Source organism: Lutjanus erythropterus, chromosome 10 (genome assembly GCF_056507025.1).
Source record: "Lutjanus erythropterus isolate fLutEry1 chromosome 10, fLutEry1.hap2, whole genome shotgun sequence".
Lineage (NCBI taxonomy): Eukaryota > Metazoa > Chordata > Actinopteri > Lutjaniformes > Lutjanidae > Lutjanus > Lutjanus erythropterus.
Genome location: NC_139326.1, coordinates 35160792 through 35184634, shown reverse-complemented (window position 1 = coordinate 35184634; position 23843 = coordinate 35160792). Strand labels below are relative to the sequence as shown.

General features: G+C 41.1%; 1 protein-coding gene across 7 annotated transcripts in view; it reads left to right on the top strand.

Annotated features, from left to right (window-relative positions):
- Positions 1-1295: 1295 nt before the first annotated feature.
- citb (citron rho-interacting serine/threonine kinase b) overlaps positions 1296-23843 on the top strand; it is a 58857-nt gene continuing 36309 nt past the window's right edge. For 6 of the 7 annotated variants that reach the window (XM_084729170.1, XM_084729166.1, XM_084729171.1 and 3 more), the window contains exons 1-2: positions 22246-22320; positions 22945-23085. In XM_084729170.1, coding sequence (XP_084585296.1) covers positions 22987-23085 — 99 coding nt within the window. In that variant the 5' untranslated portion in view covers positions 22246-22320; positions 22945-22986. Of the gene's footprint in view, positions 1613-7337; positions 7433-10294; positions 10439-12001; positions 12122-20503; positions 20675-22059; positions 22114-22245; positions 22321-22944; positions 23086-23843 lie in introns of those variants that run through there. The other variant, XM_084729172.1, reaches the window with a different exon arrangement.

Sequence of the window (23843 nt, the reverse complement as noted above, 5' to 3'; positions counted from 1 at the left end):
CCTCTGCGTAGTGATAAGGTTAGCGTTCAGGAGACAGAAAATAGTTCCTAGATGAAACTGCTCACAACAAGGTCTGTGGATTATCTTGAGTAATTGGTTCATGATTTCTAGAATGAGGCCTTTGTTGAGTTTGCTGAGTGCCTTCTAGTTCCTTTATGTTTGAGAAAAGGCAGACATCTCCAAAACTTGGCAACTCACACCAAAACTATCTACATCAGTCATTCCCAAAGACAGGGTCGGGACCCACAGAAGATTTTATTTGGATTCCCAGACTATGAAAGAAATTCTGCAAATTTAAGATTTATATCTGAAGTACACCTTCTATAAAGCATTTAAAACATGTATATTGTTTTACTGATGAGAGGAAAAAATGAGAGCTTGTTAACTTTCTAAATGCACTTATTTTGTCTCATTTATGAAGCAGGCTAAAATATCCTGGTGTTGTGAAAACAAGATGGCATGTTAAACTCAGCCTAAATGAATTCATTTCTAATTTATAAAGTTTTACAATATTTGTATGTGTTTTCATTAACACGTCAAGATAATATCAGGTGATGGCAGTAAAATGTTCAAACTCCTCCTGGAATTTATTGATAAGGCTTATTGGGAATTGGGTCACAGTGGTTTATTTTTCTTAAAAAGTGGCTCACCTGTGGGAAAAAGTGTGGGAAACACTGATCTACTGGTTAAAAATATGTCATTTTGATGTTGCTGTAAAGTCTGAGCTTTGTCTTGAAGCAAAATGAACAATAATAAAGTTGAAGGGAAAACACAAGTGTAACTGCCACAAACAATCTCTGCAAATGTATGAATCCTACTACAGTATGTTGTCATACATGCTCTGGCCTTTTGCTAAAAAACCTTCCAATATTTGGCTTTTCAATCAGCTGTCTTCAAAATGTCTACATGTTACATTTATGCTGGCTTCTGCAAAACCCTGCATCTTTTTTTTTTTTTTGGTTTCCTTGCAGATGAAAGCAGAATCTTACTGTAATAACATCCTTGTCCTGCCAGTTATTAGATTAGATTGCACTGCTTCCGAGGAGGTTTAGCAGGGGGTCAGTGTGCTCAGCCGCTAATGAGCTGCCCAGTTTGAGGAGACTCTGGTTAACTGACGTGAACGCACAGTAGTTTGCAACTATTGCGTGTCAAGCTGCATACATTAGTGTGATTAGTGACGGCTGCTGCAGAGGAAGAAAGAGTTGGGGGGGGGGTAAGGGTGAGCGATTGACAGAGAAGGAAGAGAGAGAGAGAGAAGCTTCCTCTCACTCTCTACAGTATGTGATCACCGGTCTGCTGCATTACTCTACAATGCTGTTTCTCTGTAGTCCTCCGCTCCCTCCCTCTCTCCTCCGCTCCGTCTCTCTGCTCGCAGTAATCTCCAGTCGCTCTCGCTGCCTCGCAGCTCTCTGCCCTGCCACCGCGCATCTCTCTCCCCCCTCGGCCCCGCTCTCTCCCCAGTGAGGATGACATCCCCGAATTTGATGAACCAGCGAAGCTCTCATTCTGGCTGGTGGCTTCCGAGGGAGACCCCACATGAACGGGCTTACTGGACGAGGTGGTGCCGCGTCTGAGGAGCTTCAGCAGAGACAACCCCATCAGCTGTAGCAGTGTAAGTAAGTGCCCATACTATTTCACTTATAGCGCTGCTGCTCCTGTCAAAGATTAAGGAAGGGGGTGAGGGTGATTCCTTCAGGGAGGGAAGGAAAGCAGCGTCTTTCCTTTGCTGCAGTTTTTTTATTCTCTCCATCTCAGCATGCTGGAACTATCAGCTGACTGATTGATTGACTGACAGCACATCTGAGGATTCATGGAGTGATGAGATTGCATCTGAAGCACCAGGCTTCTGCAGCAGCGCTGTGTTGTCTGTCAGGAGTGAGCGCTATTCTTGGTCACGACACTGAAATGCTGTGTCTTTGTTTGCCCATCTCTCTTCATCGTTGTGCTTACTGTAGCATACACTCATACAGATGGCTATCACTCCCTGGGGTGGCCTTCAAACTATTATGAGACCATTGCATGCCCCTTTTTTTTCTTTCCAGGTATTTTATCAATCCACACACCCGTGGAAGTTTTGAGACAAAGTTTAACTGAATGTACAGGGAATTTCAAAAATAATCCCAACTCACTTTTGAGCTTCCATTTTGGTGGGGTGCTGTGGCACTTGATGTTGAGTCCGGAAAGAAAACTGAAATTATAAAGTCAGTGGGAAAAAGTATGACAAGATGAAGAAGACTGTGGTTGGAGGAAAGTATCTCTATGGTAACAGCAGGTTTTTTGCCAAGGGTAGAGGAGAGGTGAAGGAAGCTTGCTGCTTCTTTCTGGCGCCTGTTCAGCTGGATAATAAATTACAGCACTGACAGGATGTTTCAGGCAGAACAAAACAGAATATTAATGAGACTGATGGGAGAGACATAACTACAGCGTATACTTTGTGCTTTATAAGTTTGCAAGAATATGTAGACTGTATTCATTATGTAAATGGTTAAAAGTTTGGCAGGAGGACGGTGCAGTCACATCTGTTGGTGTTTATTTTAATCAGTGTTAACCTGTTTGTGGAGGCAAACCAAATTTGTGGTAGATGGAACAGAGGAAATGAGAGACACCTGTGTGTAGTCAGGAAGGAACCAACTCTCTGCTGGACTGATCTGTCAATGCTAATGTGAGTTCTGATGAGAGAGAGAGAGAGGGAGCTCTACAGCTCTGTATCCTCAAGTGTCATTTTCCCAAAAGCCTCCTTTAGAAGCCCACACTGATCCTCTTTGTCATTTGGATTGGTGATATAATGACGGATTGGGTTTTTGAAGTGCTTTCCCAAGTGTTCAGCATACTTGTATAGATTGCGATGTGCTGTCATCTTGACCACCGCAGATGGGTAATGCATCAGTGCCAAAGCGCTGAGGTGCAAGTGCATACAGTAGCTTTGGCTGCCCCAAACAAAACTAAAAATTACAAAGGATGCCACGACACCATCACGATGCAACAGCTTAGGATGGGAATTTAAGAACCGCTTCCAGTTCAAAAAACAGTTTTCAATCCACCAATCAACTGGATCTGAGCTTATCAACTCTTTTTAGCATTGTCGGCATGTTTTTCTGACAGCTGCACACTGCAAAACGATGACGACAGAACTTATGCATCCAGGAAGAAGGAGTCATGGCTGAGAGGAAGAAATGGTCCAAAGTGTGGCTTCTTTGCGCAAAGAAAGATGACAAAAGTGCTCGTTTTACACTGTGTTCAGTGTTGACGCTGAAAAACTGTGAAGGCCTACTTTTCTCCCACACAGAATATTGATCAAAACTCAATAAGGGAATTAATAAAGAAATGGACTGATAGGCAGAATATATTGCTATCGATATAATCTTATCAATTTCCATCCCTAGCAACAGCCTTGTAATTGGAGAGCTGAGGAATAATACCAGCCAGTTAGTGATCAGAGGTTAATTGTAGTTGTCCAACACGTTCCACTGGATACTTGCAGTAATTTTAAAATGATAACACATCTTCTTGAACTGGAACTGCAGGCCTAAAAGTGCAGTTGCCAATTCTATGCTACACCTGTATCTGGCCAATGTTTATGTATTACTTATGTATGTGTTAACCATCAGGCCACAAGGATAAAGATCCTCAGTAACACTTGCAGCACTTTCAGGCTGGTAGTTATATGCGTAAACTGCACAATTTGCTCTTCTAACTGCTCTAAAAATATTTTTTAAAACTTTGAAATGTATTCAAATGCATTCAGATACTCTCATGCATGAGTTGTGCTAATCAATGCAAATGCACTAGGCCTATTATGCACCTTGTATATCAAACACAGATTGTATGGATGAGGCTGCATTTACGGATTGGCCCGGGTTAATCTTCAAAGCCTGTGGTGTTTAGCAGGAAGCTCCGGAGCTGGAAAACCACATTTGAATCAGAGAACTGCTGCAGTGGCAGAAGCCTGAAGCCCTCAATCTTTCTCGCATGACTGTGGTATTACTAATTTGTTGTTGTCATGACAATAGGCATAAAATGTCTCTTAGTATATGTGGAGAGGACGGGCTGTAAGATCAAACTAGAGGGGAGTCGATGGGAGAAGGACACAGTGAGCTTGTTTTTAGAAAAGAATCTGTGCCACTACAGTGTGGCAACAGGTCTGTGATTCACCGCTGCCTACAGCCCATACAGTAGCACTGGCCCCTGGTCACCCCGCAGACTGAATGTAGAGCAACACCATGACTGGGATGCAACCTCTATCCACTCTCCTCCTCTTCAACAACTCTGACTCACAGCCCAACACACATTATTCAGCCCACGAAAAAGAGCTCCTCGACTGAGCTGGAAGCCAATGTTCCTCAGCGAATGTTACCATTCTGTTGTTGATGAGCTCTCATAAATAAGCAGCGTTTGTGGGACATTTGTGACCGCAGGTATTGTAATTGCCTTGCGTGCGCGGACTGTAAAACCACGCAAAAATGTAGGTTGCTTTCCTTGGCTGCGTTGTGTGTAAACTGTAGGTTTCCATACATGAATATGGTAATCGCCAAACGTAGATAGACCAGCTCAGTGGTCAAAATGTGTTTCCTGTAGATGTAATGAGCTTTTAAGAGTATAGTTATTAGTAATTGCTTTCAGGGAGCTAATTATTGCAGAGGAGGAGCCCAGCTGCACAGTCTGTTAGCTCAGCTCATTATGGGCAGTCAGCTAGCACTTGAGTCTCTTGGAGGAAGACAGCCAGATCTGAGCCCCATCTGGTCCCTCATGCTAGAATGGCACCCTGTAACCACCAACTTTACCACTGGCTGGCTGTTAAGGAAGTTCTCCACATTGTTAAGAAGTATACAACACTACATCATGCAGTGTTGTTACTGTCTCAGCACATAAATAGATGTGCAAGGTTCATTAGCACGTTTGGCACTCTGAGAGCTGCGAGGAGACATGAACCGGGGGCAAATATGGTTCTTCTGTGTGTCCCAGTCAGAATGCTTTCACACCAGTTAGAAATGGGTCACAGATTTCTGTATAGATGTCCATTTACACTTTTTATTTTGCATATCAGTCCTTCAGAGGAGGCAGCGAGCCATTCAGAGTAAGTAGGGTTGTCCCCCTATGTCCAGCGTCTCAGTATGACCTTTTTAAAGGTAGCGAGAGCAACCTTTGGCCCCTGGCCCTTCTTCCCACCTATTTTCTCATTTCCTGGGGCATAGAGCAAGGGCAAGACCCACACCAGCACCCAGGCTGTCAGTGATCTATTCCATAACCCTCTGCCAACAGGTGGCTAGGCTAGCACAACAGAGGAACATATGGACGATAACACCTTGTTCCGTTCGGCATCACCAGCAGAGGTTTGCAGGACTGAGTCCTGCCCTATGCAGTCTCACGGGCATCCAGTCGAGTCTGTTGAGTATTTTAAATTAAATAGGAAGTTAAGATCTGGTATCTCTCATTGTATCTCCTTCACTAGTTTAATCCACTCATCATCTTAAATCATTTTCCCACACAGTGTTTAGGTCTGTAGTGGCGTTCAATCCACCAATGAGGCAGTTGTACACTTGACCTAAACAATTTAAATTTCAGCATACGCTTTTACATAAGTGAATCTGAAGGGGATCACACCTACAAAGTTAAAATAGTTTCTCTAACTACTTTCCTACCTGGTTTTAATTTGATGCTTTCCTCAAATCTCACAGTTATCAGTATTATCGTGATCTTGTTGAAATGTGCTGAAAATGTTCACGAAGTACTGATATCACTGAAGTCATTTCACCAAGTTTTATATTGAAAATCTCTCAATGATTTGAAATGGCCATCTGCCGTGGCCATCATGTCCTTTGTGATGTCAGTGTTTTCATTGATGCACAACTAACCCACGTTACATGCTGTGCCTGAAAGACTGTTGCTAACTTAGGCTGATGCTGGGCAGCGTTTCCTGTGAGTTTTTCGCACCAATTAATCACGGTTTCAATGATAAATATAATTTTTAAAAATAAAAGTGTTTGTCGAGAGTTTTAGCGTGTTTTATGGTGAAACCAGCAATCGTTTGATCCCTGTTTCAGAGCAGCAGATGCAAACGAGACATTCTAGCCTCTCGTCTAAACCAGACAGCATTTCAGCAATGTGTGTCATTGATGTAACACGCTCCCGGGCTGAAGATCAGCAGGTGCCAGAGAAAGCTCACCTCAGCTAACACCTTGCTCACGCCATCGTCACTCATTACAAGCCACCTGCTCCTGCATTATGTCATGCCAATGAAACTGGAAGACTAGGCAGTATTCTCATGCAGCTTGGATACATGCTGTGTGGCCCGCTGTGCATGAACTGAACAACCCACTCCTTAAATGACCCTCAAGGCATACGGATTACTTCAGTCACATTTCTGGGGGAAATATTAGTAAGCACCAGTGTCATCACTGGAGACTCATAATATTTGTTGTTCATCTGCAGTTTAGTTTTGTTTTGCTGCTGCATGTGATCTTCTGGGTAGTGATGGTTAGTCCTCGCTGGTCATAGACAGTATACACAATCGTACACGCTCAGAATAATATAAATGACATATCACATGAACACGATCATGCAATCCACCGGAGTCCACATGTTATTGGAGCTAGAGTTGAGCATTTTACTGTAGGGAAGAGTGGGAGGTGAGCCTTTGCTTTTAATAGACATTCTCCCTCTGTCGCTCACTCTCCTGCCTGCCTCTTGATCACAAAAGATGCCAAATATATCCAGTGGTGGTAAAAAAAGAGGCTGTTGTGTGAACATGAGCAGGCTATTTTTAGTCTCCGTTAAGCTCGAATATGAGCGCATATTTGGTCAGCGCAGTATGGTTCTCCTGTTGTGTAATTAAAAACGCTGTCGCTGTTTAAATGGAATAAGTGTTACAGTGTTAGGTTACTAGGTCTATGTGCTATGTCAGTTTTTTAAGTCTTCAGTGCTTGATTGCTAGGTGCTGTCCTTGATACAATTTGCTTTTGAGATGTATTTAATAAGGGCACATTTGCTTGATTAGCTATTCGCAATGAGCATGAATATTTCTAGTTTTGATTGCATTAATCACAGCTGTGATCTAGGGCTTGATATCTCTCCTGGTTTACTTGTTTAACAAGTAAACATTTAGATACATGAATTCAGTGGTCTGCTTCAACATTTATTAGTGTTAGAACAAATATGAAAGGTCAGTTATTGCAATTTACAGCTATACAGTGTGATTATAAAAGGTAAGTGTTTTACATAAGAGCATTGAGTCAGCCCTTCAGTGTTCAAGAGAGACTGTGCATAAAGGCTGCTTACTGTCATGTTTCTCCCCCTATTCCTTTTCACCCATCCTCTCCTCACGCTGTCCTCTCCTACAGATTAGTGGCTGCACCCGTCAACATCTCTAGATAAGACCATCTACTTCGGAAGAACCTCATCAAAAACAGCCAGAATTGCCGGACACATGTCACAGGTATTACTCCTCACATGGTAAGAGTTTGTTTCCAGAGCGAGCTAAACCAGGCATCTGTTTGTCAGTTTGACTTTACACTGTAGCTCAGCTGGTGTGTGTGTGTGTTTATGTATCTTAGTATTCCACGTCACTCTCTGACTATTTGTGAAAGTGTGGCCGTCCTTCTGGCGCAAATCTGTTACAGTTACAGGATACAAAAAGCAACAATCACTATGTGCGACTGAGCATCATGGGGTGAAATTAACTGTGAAAAGAGAGGACAAAATACATTAATCTAAATGATGAAGCAAAACAAAGTTAATTAAACATTATTTTATTTATTATTTATTACGTGGTTTGCCACTGTCATGGAGAGCATGCATTTCTTCTCCATTATTCTTTGCCCTCCATAAACATTTTTTGTTTTTATAAAAAATACTGTACTTGGTATTTCTGTCAGTGATAGAAAAGAAAACCTAAAATCACTGTCCATTTTCTTAAATAGTGTGACATTAAAGCTACTACAAGGAGTTCTTAACTGGTTATGAATCAGACTGAATTTAACACTGATGTCTCTATATAGCCTACATAAGCAAACGAGACCATTAGTGAGAAGATCTGCTATTTCTGCATAGTGGTTCTTAATGCTTGCTGCTGGGTTGGAGTCTCCTTGAAATCAGATGAAACAAGCCTGTGTTTCGATTTTTCCAGGCAAAGTCACGGTGTTGTGATGCACCTTGTGCAGTAGTAGAGGGAAGGTACGTGCCTACTTCCCACCCGCTTGCAACCCTCTTGCTTACGGCTCGCTGCCACTGACTGGCCCTCGTGGTGAACAGGGAAGCAGCCTTGCGCGTAAGACTTCTCCCACCAGTACATCGCCTCTCCGTCATCAAGACTCTTGCCAGGCCTCCTCGTGGTCTCACACTGTAACTGGGTTCCTAGGCAAACTTGATAGGGGTGCAATGTGCAGGTCCTGGATACGCCCCAGCATCCACCAACCACCGCCCTGCTGTCTTGGGGGTGAATCTGTGAAGAAAACGGCTAGGGGAGCACACTCTGAGAGAGAAGCAACATGTAGCCACCATGTGCAGCGGTGAAGAGGTGTTGTTGTCCTGGGTTTCTCCCTCCCATCTCTTCATGGCAAAGATAGTGCTGCTGGCACCTTCAGTGGCACTCAAAAAACTCCTGACTTTAGTGCATTCATATCTGGAATTCATGCTAAGTCTGGCAACCATAGGAAGTCTGGTGACAGGAGCAGGTCTGAACATACTGGGAGTCTTTAGTCAGACCCCTGCACATCAGTGGCACGGGGTTGTCATGGTCATGAGCAGCCGGGGTTTGAGTGGCAGCTGCTTGCGGCAGACCCCTGTGTGACTGAGCAGCCTCCAAATCTGGAGGAACGCCAAGAAAAGGCCTAATGACCTACAAGGATATTCCACTACAGTGCTTGAAAAACAAGAAATAAACTAATCCCCCTCAAACTGGCTGCATGTGGAACATCAGGACTCTTTTGGACAGCAACCCTGACAGGCTGCAAAGAAGAACTGTGCTTGTCACTGCTGAGCTTAGGCGTTACGATAGTGATATTACTTCCCTGAGTGAGAGCAGACTGCTGGACGAGGGATCCCTTAAGAAGGAAGGTCAGGGCTAGACCTTTTTCTGGAAGGGATACCCCACAGGAGGACCGCATCAGCAGTCTGCCACCTCTTCCTCATGAGCGTCACCTCGCTATTGCACAAAGAGGTAGAAGAAAGCAGTGGCGTGGTCGCGGGCCACAGGCTGGATGGACACCTGTTTACTATCAGAAGGCTCCAGATCTGTAACCACTGTAGAGCTACAGTATGCTGCTACCTTTGTGGCACAAACACCAAAGGCTTTGCAAACAAATATAACAGCTGCTGTGAAGGCAGAAACACCTCTGTTTTTATCCAAAGGAGCCTCCAAAATCAACTGATTATGAAAGTTCCTTGTAGTAGCTATGATGTCTAAAACAACCCATCACCATTTTACCATTTGCTTTTACAGTCAATCACATTAATGGCAAAAATAATATTTTGGTGGATTTCCTCTACTGGCTAACTTAGCTAACTAGCTTACTTAACTTAATAATAATGCATTTTATTTAATGACACCTTTCATGGCACTCAAGGTAAGGTCATAAAAAATACTGACTAATTGAAACAAAATACTGAAAGTAAAATTAGTATGTGATTCAGAATACTCCAACCAGCAGTTTGCAGTGATGTATGAGGTAACTTGCAAAACTGTTAATACTCCAGTTAGAGAAATATTGACTTATAACAGTAGCTGAACCGCTTTACCACCTCACTCCAAGCATAAAGCAGCACTATTTCGTAAGATCTCCGGGCAGTGTTGTTGTAGTTCATCATTAGTCTGTGTTATAATCAGATCACCATTTGGTCTGGTGTTGGGAACGGTCAAATCTTTTTCAAAAGCATCAAGGACCATGTTGACCCATTGCTTTTAGTGGCCCTGTGGCAGTGTTGTTGTGAGCATGTGCGTGCATTCTGCGTGTGTGTTAGTCTCTCAGTACATCGAGTGCTCCGACTGTGTATCAGTGGCTGTGCAGCAAGCCCTGCTGTTTCTCTGTTTTCCTTAGGCCCTGTAATGCTGTAATGGCACATCTAATTGTATCATCAGTCGCTACCAATGACATGTGCCACCAAACAAACCCAGTCTTGCCCACACACACACACATTATGTTTGTATTGTTTGTAACATTGTTGTTGTTGATGTTGTGTTTTAGACAAGGGACACTAAAAAAAACTTATCTGCTCACATACATGGGCCCCAGAGATTCATTCAGTAACACTGGAAAAGTGAGAGAGAAATGTTTCGTCCATGCCATGTTCTTGTTTCCAGGTTGAGCAGGAAATCTCACTCGTCCAGAGGAAGATGTCTGACCTTGAGTCAGTACTGCAACAGAAGGATATAGAGTTGAAGGCCTCGGAGACCCAGAGGACCATCCTGGAACAGGACCTGGCAACCTACATCACAGAATGCAGTGTGAGTAGATCTGTAGTTTCTACAGTCGACTGTTTCACTTCTTCCAAAAATGCACGTGTTGTGTTTGTGAGTGTATGTTTGGATGTGTTTTATGCTGTGGGGACATAAATCTGAAATCTAAAGGTTAGACTAAAGGTTAGGGTAAAAGGCAGTGGTGGAGTACATTTACTTGAGTACTGCACTTAAGTACATTTTTTGAGTATCTGTGCTCTACTTGCCTATTTGTTTTGACACTTCTGACTTTCACTTCACTACATTTCAATGACAAATATTGTACTTTTGACTCCACTACATTTCTAGGAAGTTTGTCATTACTCATTACTTTTAGGCTGAGCAGAGCTTTTTGCTGTTTTTTCTTTTCTAAAATGCAACTGGCCACACGCTGTGTTCCTCACAGAAGGAAACCAATCACAGTACCTCAACTGCTCTCAACTGGGATTGATGTAAAAGCAGAAATACGTCATCCAGGCACTCTGTAACAAGAACAACCAAACAAAACTTGGTAATGGCAACAGCAGGAGAAAGATGAAAAAATATTGGGGTGAAAAATATCACACAATTCATGTATATACTGCCCTTGAAGCCAGAAAGAAAATCTCAATTATTTAACAGACTTGGAGAACTCCTTACAGTCGGCTTCAATCTAATTTTATGGAGTGATTTAATACAGTTACATCAGAAAATGACAATAGCTGTCCTTTTAATTTTTGATTGCATTTCTTTGCTGAAGTTTTTATAGGTGTTTCTATAGGCTTTCTGTAGCAGAGTGGTTCTACAATCAAATCAGTGTACTTATACTTTGATTCAAGTACTGGGGTTGAGTACTTTGTCCCCCACTGGATGAAGGTTAGGGTAAGGCAAGTAGTGATTATCATTAGTCCTCAGGAAATGTATTTATCTCATGGAGTTTTTTTAAACAATAAATTATACTGTATTTTTGAATACAAAATACACATGACAGCAAAGACTGATACGAGCAGATCACAGACCCCAAGGGAAGAAAACAATAGCGTTGTAAGTAGACATACATGTTAAATTATTACATGGGAAGACATTATACCAAGATCTCAGAGCTTGAACATGTTTCACAGTTTGGGAAGTACCCAGCTAATTTGAAGCAGTAAAATACCAAGGATTAGATATTCATGTACCGGAGGGAGGCCAGTTCACAGGGCGGAGCCTCCTGCGTACAAGGTCTGCTGCGCAATTTGAGGGTTAGTTCAAAAAAGGCACCCAGAGCTTATCAAAAACCCTCTCATTCCCCTTCAAGACTAAGCTCAAACACTCCGTCTTCAAAACTTAAAAAAAATTCTCCATACCACTGGTTAACAGCAGGAGGTCTGGGCTTAATCCATCATGTGTTGATCTAATGTGGTTGGAAAAAATATTAGATATTAAACACCTCTTAGCATACAGCCTCCAATGCAGAATGGACCCCTATATAAAACAGGTTCAACAAAAACCTCATTTACAGCAGAGATGCTGTATTAGACTGCACTAGTTTCCGCTGGGTGTATCCTACAGACTATCGCTGGCTGATCATAATGTATGTCTTGGTTTCAGAGTCTTAAGCGCAGCTTGGAACAGGCTCGTATGGAGGTGTCACAGGAGGACGATAAAGCACTGCAGCTCCTGCATGACATCCGGGAGCAGAGCAACAAGCTGCAGGAGATCAAAGAGCAGGTAGGACAGCAACGTGGGTGTCATCTTGGTAGGTCAATGGGTTGAGACTTACAGTTTGCTATGTACTGCTAATGTTGTGGGCTCAGAAAGAAAGAAAATCACTGATCAACTATCTAACGTTAGACAGTTGGTCATTGTGCAATCCTTGAGACAGTTTGGCAGTTTTTCTTGTTATAATCGGATGCTTGCGGTGATTGCTGTAATGTACTGCATGTAACATGAAGCATAACTGTCAAATGAATGATCGCTTAGAAAATAAATAGGTTGAGACTTTTTTTTTTTTTAAATAATGGCAGTCAGATGGAGCAGGTCAAGTCACCAAGGCTGAGTTTGTGTTGGATGTGAGTGTGAAAGCACATGATATTTGAGCAGCACTCTCTGCAGGGATGTAGTCAGTATGATTCGACTCCTACTGTACAGCATATTCAGAAATGCTTCTGTTGCATCACCACAAATATGTGAATTATTGTTGTCACCTTTTTTTAAAAAATCCTTGAACCTTTTTACAACAAGTGTATACAATACAAGGATGCAGTTCATCTGGAGTGTTGTACTGAAAAAAGGTTTGTGTACCATGCCGCTGTGAAGATTTTCGAGAGATTCACTCCACATTAAATAAATAAATAAACTTTAAGTTCATTTAAAGTTTATTAGTTTATTTGCAAGAAAAGCAATGCTTGCATTTTCAGACTGAGCTGGTTATATGATGTGTAGTACTCTGTATAAAGACTGTATATCAAGTGTCTGCTGGGTCCACTCTCTGGAATCAGGGCTACTATTAATGGAAAGAGACAGGGACTTTACTGTAAATGCAGCCCTTAATTACTGAAATCTGATGTGATGAGCGTGTGGCATACATGAGTGTTTATGTGCGTGCGTATATCTCTGCATGTGTGGCATCACCACATGACCAAGTGTTGCCAACTGTGAGAATTAAGCTGTTACAAGACTGACAGTTTAGGACAACAGAGAGAGCATGAAAAATCATCTTCCTGGCATTATGCACCATTTTTTTTTCCTGAAAAAGGTAATAGAAAAAGCAACCTGTTTTTTCTCAGCCTACACTAGTGCTGGTTACCAAGCACTGAATACATTGTGCAACGGTTGCTATGGTGATGAGAGCCATATACCTACGAGTGAAGAGAGCACTGATGCAGTGGGCAGGCTGTCGTGATGAGGTGCTGGGGCCTTAGCTCATACTGTTTGAGATACAGAATTTTTGACCATTACTTGATATACCGCCCTAAAAATTAGTGACACGTGTGCCAGAGGAGCGAATCCTGCCCTGAACAGAGCTTTTTATTTTGTCTTATCTTAATAAACTCCCCTGGTGAGACAATTTAGAAAATCTGCATTTAATATCCTGCACTGTGCAGATACTTTACCTTTTCAAGGTAGAATAATTAATTTACTAACATAATTTTCACTAATTCTAACTCGGAAGAACAGGCACAGACTGCAGAGGGACTACTTAACTTTTGAAAAAACCGACACATAAACACAACAAGACTTGAAGATTTTGTTTATGTCCCCCAGTGTCTGAACTACTAAACTCAGTGGGGATTTTGAACGCTTTACTTCATCCTGATAGGTTCAAGCAAAAGTCTGATACTTCTAAACCTGGACTCTATTGTTACATATTTTGTCAAATATTTTTATTGTGAAGCCTGGTGGTAAAAGGTTACAGAACAAGGTATTGCCAAAAAACATAACACAAGAGCACAAGAGGAACATGTTCCTTACAGCTAAAATCAATACATAAATATGAAATAGTTAGGGGATAAAAGAGAAAAAAAAGAGGGAGAAAAAAGAAGAAAAAAAAATCCAAACCACGACTGCTCTGGAGCTCCCTCGTCCACCGAAATCCCCGTCCCCATCCCAACTGCTGACTGCGTTTAAAATTGGGTTCCATCTGCAAGATGCGAGAGCAAAGGTCGCCAAATCTTCTCAAAATCTGTCAGCTTGTCCTTAATGATAAATTGGATTCTCTCGAGATGAAGTGTGTCCATCAGTTCTGTGATCCAGAATTTTAAAGTTGGAACACTATTGCTACATATTTTGGTGTGTCAGTGACAAAAAGTTTTGGAATTGGTCCGGCAGATCGTCACAGCCGGCGGCCACAAAACAGACTGCGGTGGCTGCGACGTAATCCTCAAGGGCAACTTCGCCCACCAAAGCATGTCTTTTAAAAGTCCTTGTTTTTGCCACTGGCAGATTCACATTGGTATTCTTTGTCTGACAGCATTAAAGGATCCCAACAGAGACAAAACTTTTTTTTTTTTTTTTGTTTAACCAGAATCTGTTGCTAGTGCTCGCTTTAAACCCACAAGACTTTAGCTGGTTTACAGCCACATCAGTCGGTCAGTTTGTTTGTGTTATTGTGTGACTTTGGTGTTTTAAAAGGTCCCAGTGGATACACCCCCCCACACACACACCACCCCTTCCACCACCACAGATCTGCACCCTCGTCTTATAGCAGGAGGGGCTCATGCAATTCAGAAGGACCTTGGAATAGAGCTGCTGCTCTTTGGCAGGAGCCTTTGCTGCCTCCCTTTAGAGAACACATTTTGTGAACCTATCCTTTAATGGACCAGCATCCGTGAAACAAGCAAACTCGAACTACGATTGAGGACAAATGTGTTTATAACTGTTCAGTGAGTCAAAAAGCCCACCTGCATCCACTGGCGCCCTGACCTCTCTCCTCTGCGCACGCACGTCTTTGCTGTCTTACATCATACAAATGGTGATAAGGGCGCACACAGACAGTCTCTCCTCGAAGGCTTTGATGGTGGTTCACCAGGTTAAACACGTGAAAAGTGATGGAGATAATTACATAAAAGATGAAAAATGAGAGCTTGAGAGAGAAGGTCAACCCCCTCCTACTTTTTCACCTCCACACGCCTGGCCAATCTCGTAATTGTCAGATTATTTGTTTTAGGAAGTTACAGAAATTGTCGGCAGCGTACCTCCCAGTATTAAAAGGGTCTCATAGCCTGTTAGACTACCCGCCCTGCTTCTCATTTGAAGCATGCTGAGGCCCAGGGGGATCCCTCAGGAGGAGGCATTAGATCCTTTTCCTCAGCAACATTGCTATGCTAATGTTAATTTTAGCATATATAGCTGAGCTTGATAAGCTGAGTTTCCATTCCCCCTGACACTGTTTACAGCCTCACAGAGCAAGCATTTCTAGACATTAGATTGTTAGTTTGGCATCTGTGGTGTGCATTACTATTCTACTTCAAAATGTAGGTCAAGATTTGTTTGTCAGAAGGCTGTCTTTAGTCAAACGCTGTCAGTGAAATATTCCTGAACACTGTCATCAGGACTGAGCTGTATAAAAATGTATGTTAATATATGGAGAATGTGGATGTGTTGATGTTTATGGTTGATGGGTAATTATGAGGAGTTTATCATAAAGAAAAGATTAGGTCCATCTTTACTTGATAACCACATTACATTTCATTCTTCTTCTGCTTTCATCTCCCCCTGCTTTCATTCACTTTTTTCCATGCCCCTCCTTGTCTCTTTTTTCCCCATTGTTTTATTTTATTCTTTCTCTTCCTTCCTTCCTTTTTGTTTTTACACGTTGTACATTTCACTTTCTTGTTTAAATTTATTTATTTATCTCCCATTTTCTTTTTTTTTCCTTTCTTTTTGTCCCCAACCCCCCCACCCCCCACACACACATTTTGATGATGTACCACTTGATGTTTGGCCAATAGGCTTGCAGCTTGACAGTAACTACCCTCCCATTCTACTCATTAGTGTAACACAGCATAGGTGTGCAAGTTCCTCCTGTCTGGCCCTGATGAAGACCTGTGCTGGTCAATACGCGTTGGTCATTTTTAACTCTTTTTGACATGTACAATAGACATTTTAATTCTGTGCAAACCTTACAGTTTGTTTTGGAGTGTTTCTGAGGTAGACTGGCATTTTTGACCCATGCAATGAGCCCTTCACCTGAAGAATAAGTGAAAATACCCCAAGTATCCAAAAACCAGCTGTGTTGTGACCAACAGAGAGACCCAGCAGTGCTTCCACTTTATTGTCTTCACTGCCACCAGGATTGTCAGGGGTGTGAGTAAAATTTCATGTTGGTCAGCAGCTATAAGACTGTGCTGAAGCTGATCTATTAGATGTGTAGATACTAAGCAAGACGGTGTTGATTAGATTGTGCTGAACTCTCTGGTAGTATTGCATGTTGCTGCTCATTGTTACATTTAATATATATACACTTTTTCTTTATATACACTACCTATCTTTGTCCAGCTTTGTTGTATTTGTTTTTATCTATATGTCACCCATTTTTGATATTTCAGACAAATTTGTATTTTGAGGGGGTTTTGATTTTTCCTCTTCAGTTATGCTGGGAAAATATATTTTAAAAGATCAACATCTCAGCTGTTAAACCTTGTAACGGGCCAACCTACAAGGAATTCAAGTTTTTTAATTACTGGAATTATATCCTCATCCGGACGCCGTTTGTTACTGTCACCCGTAGTCGGACATTTCCGCCTCGTGTCTTTTACAGAGTCTGGTGAAAACTGGGCTAAAGTAAATAGTCAAAATGTCATACTTCTAGAAAGATTAGAAGATAGACTTTAACAGCATTATATTGGCTGAAAACATTATATAATCATTTTTATTCATAGTCAAAGTGTCCGGTTGTGGACACAATTACACAAATGTAGGGGTCAACTCCATCAGATGGAAAGTGCGTGAGCAGTATTCTTGCCTTTTTTAAACAAGCAAATGAGCCAGGAGAGCTTAGGATATAATTAACCTTTAAACCTTCTCTCTTTTTATTTTTATCTATTAAATCATGTTTTTATAAAAATCTGACCGAGTTGACCTAAACAAAGAAACCTAAACATTTCAGAAATAACATCATAAAAAAAACTGAGTTAAATTCCTCATATGTGCTCACATTTTGGCTAATAAAGCTGACTGACTGGGGTAAGTGAGGGGACTTAAAAATAACAAACCCCCTCAAAGTAAACCTTCTGTGGATACAATAGGATTTAAATAAAGCTTATAGTCCAGGAGTATAGTCTCTATCTTCAGATTTACAATGATAGTTTGCTGCTCATGCATTTAATTTGGCTCTGTGTTCCCATCGGTGCCTCTCAGCAGGGTATTTACGCCAGCTAAATCCAGCATTTCATCTTGAAAAGCATCTGTCTCCCACGCTCTGTCATATGATTGCAGTGTTTATCATTACCATGCAGGAGCCATGCAGTGTTGGAACAACAAACCATAGAGATTGGGAATAGATTCATCTCTAGAAAAAAGCAATCTGTGCATTAAAACCTGCAAACATGGAAAACCACACTGTTGTGGTTGTATTAACACAAAAAAAGGTTAGATTTTGTGACACTTTTATACGTACACTTGATTGATTTGCACTTTGTTATCTCACAATAATAATCCAACCATCCATTGTTCGTAACTGCTTATCCTTGACGGGTCGTGGGGGGCTGGAGCCTATCCCAGCTGACATTGGGTGAGAGGCGGGGTTCACCCTGGACGAGTCACCGGGGCTGACACACACAGAGAGACAGAAAACCACTCATGCTCACACCTACAAGCAGTTTAGAGTTATCAATTAACCTATTATGCTGCATGTCTCTGGACCGTGGGAGGAAGCTGGAGCACCCAGAGAGAACCCACGCAGACACCAGGGAGAACATGCAAACTCTGCACAGAAAGGTCCTGCCCCAGCCACAGACTCAGCAGCCCCATAGCCAGGTAGATTTGTGCAATTAAATTCACAGTAATTTTTGAAACAATGGGTCATTGATTTCAGACAGGAAGACAAAAAGTGGGCTTGTCAGTTCTAGCAAGCCCAAATTGAAGACGGGGCGGCCCCGTGGCTCAGTTGGTGGAGACTGCAGCGGCCGCCTGCTCGACTCCCGCCTGCTGCCCCTTGCTGCGTCTCATCCCCTCTCTCTCTCTGCCCCCTTTTCTGTCTGCCCTTCAGCTCTCCTGTCTAATGAGGGCAAAAAGACCAAAACATTTAAAAAAAGAGGACTAGCTGTAGCTAGCTAGTTAATCAGGCCAGTGTTAGCTCAATGAGTTTGTTTCAGCTGACTTGTTTTAAAATAAGAGCTCTGTCAAAGAGTCATGAATATGCACTAGATTGCTGCATACATAAAAGTCTGAGGCAAAGCTGAATGTCCCAAGAAAAGCATCAGCATCCTAACCAGCTGATGATCTCTGTAGAAGAAATAGAAATAAAAGCAACAGAATTGTTCTTGCTGTTTGGAGTTAGTAAGTCCTGGTACTATAAGTATGATATGAGTGTGATCTTACCTCTTATTTCATTCTAACTTAATCTCATTTGGCTTATTTGCTTACATGCTTTGCTATTTTATGGAAAAGCTAAATAAACAACCCCCATATATCCTTGTGGTTTATCAATTTTACGACAGCTCCATGCACACCACTATGGCAGATGGAGTAACCGACACCCGACTGGTTACAGTCAGGGCTGATGATACTGTGGATAAAGACTGTAAGCAGCCTCGAGACAGATAACTACTGATTTTAAGGTCTTCCTCAGTCTCTAGGAGGTAATAAATCTCCAAAGCTGCTGTATGAATTGATAGTGTTGAGAGTGACTGCCCACTTTTGTTAAGATCTGAATGTCTTTCTTTGGTGTCTTGGGATTGCTTTCAATATGAGTAAATGATCCACAGCAGATACATTTCAAGACAAGTGACGCAAGTAATGTTTGCTTTACAAAAGTCAAGGACAGAAAATTTATTGTACAACTGGATCTCTGTAATAAAGGAATAGTGATTCAGCGCTCCACGAGGCCTTAGTTGTTCAGCGTCATATTGAAAGCTGAATCCCCTTGTCTTTGATTTCCTGATACTGACTGAGTCTTTTGCTCAAGAATTACTGAAATTTAATCATTTATAGCTTTTACTGGCTTGGGAAGTCACGACTGAATGACGGGTGGTTCCCAGGAGATTCAGTTATTTCTCATTGATGAGAACTTATGTTACATGACACACACAGGTCGGTTCTCATAGATATGGAAGGCCTGCATGGGCTGACTGATCAGAGGGACAGCCTCTTCACTCCATTATCCACGATTACAATGTATGGAAGCCCATTTCTGCCAATATGATGAAAAAATATCATGTAAGTCATTATAATGTGAAACATTCTAAAAAATAATGACTTATCTCAAAATGAGAAACTTTCTCAAAATAATGACTTAGCATCTCAAAATAATGAGATAGTATCACAAAAATGAGAAGCTTTCTCAAAACAATAACTTGGCATCTCACAATAATGAGAAAGTTTCTCAAAATAATAAGTTAATATCTTAAAATGATGAGAATCTATCAAAATTATGAGTACTAAGTCATTATTTTGAGAAAGTTTCTCATTAAATGACTTACTAGATCTTTTTTTTTTAAATCCCATTGGAGGAAATGGGCTCTCATACACATGTAACGTCCCTTTTCCACTTCAGCTAAATAATTTTAGCAGTGTTTTCACCATGTCTGATGTTGTCTACTTCACTTGTCCTAATGTGTGTTGGCTGAGCAACAGTCTCCCTGGTTGCAGGAGGATGCTACTTTTTATTAGCCTGACAGACAGGCCGATATGCCCTGTAAGCTGATGAGGAGGTTGAAATTAGATCTGTTAGGCTGTGACTAATTACTATTAAACAGACATGTGCATTAAGTGACTTTGGCTGATCAAAATCTTCTCTTGGCATTCCTTTCTCTGCTCATTGACTTTTTATACCATTAGTGTGGTAATACTCGCCACCATATTTGAAGTGTCTCTCTACTCCCATTACTACCAACAAAACCGACATACAGTTTAATGGCTTTAATACAGGTCTTTTAATTGCCTCCACTGTGTTGCACTGTTTTTGTCCTGTTTAGTTTTAATGTGCTACTTTACTAGCAGCATATCTAAAATACATCTCTTATGAATGAGTTTGTTCCTATAAATGATGCAGTGGACTCTAACAAGAACATTTTCTTCAAACAGGTTCAGGTCAGACAGCACTGGAGCTGATGGAGAGTGTTTTTCCACATAAGACATACAGTAACCGCTTTGCCAATTTTTCCAGAATTTGCTGCTGCACTGGTAGAAGGGCACCCTTAATGGCTGACCTAGACAAATATAGTCATGTTAGCTGAATAAAGTGCCTGCAATTAGCCAGAATCTGAAAAGACAGGATGCTATTCCAGGAACACTTTGGCTGCGCTCTACTAAGTGGAATGTACTCTTTCGTCATACTGGAAATTTCCTTTGTTGATGTTATTATTTTTCTTTTTGTGTTCATAGGCCTATTGCTCCTGTCCTCCTCCTCCTCTCTTCTCTTATCTAGGGTCATTTGTGGTATTTGTGCAGGAATATCATGCCCAGTTGGAGGAGATGCGAGTTTCCATCAGACAACTGGAGGAGGACCTGTCTGCTGCTCGTCGCCGTAGCGACCTGTATGAGGCTGAGCTGAAAGAGTCTCGGCAGACGAGCGAGGAGCTGAAGAGGAAGGCTGCCGACTACCAGCACAGGATGCAGAAGGTCTACACTGTAACTTAAGATGGTCCTAAAAGTTACATCAGAAGGATTTATGCCTTTTTTTGACACAGAGATTAGGTTGCACCTACAAAGATGAACTTCAGCAAAACTAGGTTTAAAATATATCCAAATTTAAAATTAAGTAGAGCTCTGTTGCACAATTAAGAATTAATCTTCATTTAGTAAATCCAAGTTTATTGATGTAAACTAAAATTAAAGAATTTAATTAATATGGAGATGCTTGCTTACCCAAATTAAAATAATAAATAATATTTTGATCAAGTAAGTATAAAAGAGGAGGGAAAACTGTTAACTTCTGCCTGCTCTATGTTCCTTAACCCAGCGTTCCATTGTTTGAAAGCAAGCTAAAAAGATAGCAAAACATTTTATTGTTTACTAGCTAGCTTAAGTGTTAGCAACATGTAACATTGTTTGCTAGCTAACTAACAAGTTAACAAAAGTTACATTGTTTGCAAGCTACCTAGAAAAAATGATCAAACCTTGTATTGTTTGCTAGCTAACCAAAAAGTTAACAAAACATTATATTGTTAGCTAGCTACCTGTAAATTTAATAAAATGTTTCATTGTTTATTAGCTAGCTAAAGAGTTAAGAAAAGCTGACTTTTTTTTCAAGTTAACTAAAAAAGTTAACACAACATTACATTGTTAGCTAGGTATCTGTAAAGTTGGTATAACATTTCATTGTATAAGAGCTAGATAAAGAGTTAAGAAAAAGGTAACATTGTTTGCTAGCTAACTAAAAAGTTAACAAAATGTTATATTGTTCACCAGCGAGCTACAAAGATATAAAAAAGTTACATTATTTGCTAGCTGCCTACAAAGTTGATAAAACTTTACATTGTTTGCCAGCTACCTTCAATTTTTTTTTTTTAAGATTATTTTTGAGGCATTTTGCCTGTATTTGATAGGAACAGCTCAAGATATGACAGGACAGGGGACAGAGAGAGAGGGGACAGCACGCAGTAAATGGGCCGCAGGTAGGAGTCAAACCTGCGGCCGCTGCAGAGGATTGGTAGCCTCAGTAGACGGGACGCACGCTCTACCAACTGAGCCACGGGGACGCCCCCAACTACCTAGCTACAAAACGTCAGTTTAGCAGCTAATGTTAAGCTAGTTTTAAAGTTCAGTGCAACATAATTTAGTTAAAATTAAACCATGATTTAATGATGTATTAAAATGAATCCCTGTTGCAGTAGCTAAGCCACTCTGCAAATTTTCTTAATCTAAGTGGAGCTCAGTATGTTATTGTGTTACTCAATGCAACTCAATGATTCTATCATTACTTAACTCACTTGTAGCCATTATGAAGCTTCTACCTGCTACGATCATTAGCTGGAGGGATCTCAGAGTTTCCTATATCTTCACAGGCCAAAGAACAAGGCAAAGCAGAGGCAGAGGACCAGATATCAAAGCTGGAGAAGGTAGTTTTCGATGTTCATTTCATTAATAATAAGATTATGCGCAAAGATATGTTTAGATAAGGACACTGATAAAGTTCAAGTGACTCTAGCAAAAGGTGATAAGATTAATTATCAATCTTTACATATTATAATGACTGTTTTTTTCTTTCTTAGACCAATGCTGAGCAGCAGACAAAGATCCAGGAGCTTCAAGAAAAGCTTGGCAAGGTGGAGTTCTTTCACTGGGAAGATTAATGAATAATTTATATGAGCCTGTGCTTCCAAATGCAAGAGATGTAACAGCATTTTACACTTTCAGATGATTGTATAAACTCCTTCTCTACCCTCTCTGACCTCCTTCTTTCTCTCTCTGCTTCTCTCTTAAGCTATGGTTTTACAGTCAGATTTGGTCCATGGCCCGAGAACAATTAAGCCGTCTTTTATAACTAGACTTACTGCTTAATCATCAGCAATCAAACAGTTTTGCTTCATTAGTAAAGATAATTTCATCCTAATTGTCTTTTCCTACAAATGAATATTTAAAAGTACCATCCATTCTGCAGAGAGCTTGTGGTGCTGATATTCAAGGCTGACAGAGCCCACATTGGAGATCAGTCTACTTCTGACTCAGTGCATACCAGTTGATGAAAAAATTAGTAGGGTAGGACTTTCATTCTTAAAATAACTCCGGTCTTTGCAGTTTATTAAAGGAGTTCATATTTTTTTTAATAGTAATCACTGAGCTATGCAAAAGCATGTCAGTTATTCCACAGACTTTCTGTTAAATTTAAGTTTGTGCACATAACGTGCAAACACAAACTTTTTGACTGATATTTTTCTTTCGATCTGTAGTCGTTAAAGGCCAGTGCCGAGGCTACAGACCACCTTCAGACTATGAAAGTGGCCAAAGAGCGGATGGAGCGAGATCTGGAGAGGCTACAGAACAAGGAAGACTCCAGTGACAGCTTGCGCAGACGCCTCCGTGAGACTGAGGTACATACACACCTCTGTTATCACACACGGAGTACACGCAGCCTAGCGTATATATGTTCTGGCCTCCTGCCTGTTTCTTCCCGTTACTCTGTGTATCTTGTCATTTGTTGCTGTACAACATCATGAACCTCTTTGTTTCAAGTGTTGCATAAATAAATCTGGTCTGTGTATCTGCTTTGCACAAAGAGACCATATGTTGTCTTGTAAACATGTTGTTTTTGCACCTTCTGAGGAACACTTGTGCCGTGATGACATGATGTAGTACCATGTCAGATAGCCTGAATGTTTGACACAGTTGATCAGAATCTGAAGAGCAAAACCACTTGTGTTCATGTAATTTGTGTATTTCCTGGTTTGTGATGCCGCCTCATTGTCCCGTTTGTGTAAGTCACACAGAGTAAAACGACACTAAAGGGTCTTAAAGCTGAAAAAAAACAGTTAAAGCCTCACACTATCACCCATATCCCACCACACCATTTATTTGTACAACTGTCACCTCAAGACCTGTTGATTCACTGTGTAGAAACAGTCTGTAATATGGAACATAAAAGCAGGTGAAATTTTACTGATTGATTCTCCACTGCCTCAGTGCTCCTGCCTCTCCTGTAATGTTGACAAACTATTTTTGTATGCAATTTTATTGCAAGCTAAGTTGTAAATGCTTTAAGATTTTAATACAAAAAAGGGAAAATATGGCCTGAGTATGTATCTTTTAGCATCAAAGTGCTATTTTCTCATGCCACTGCTTTTTGCTAACA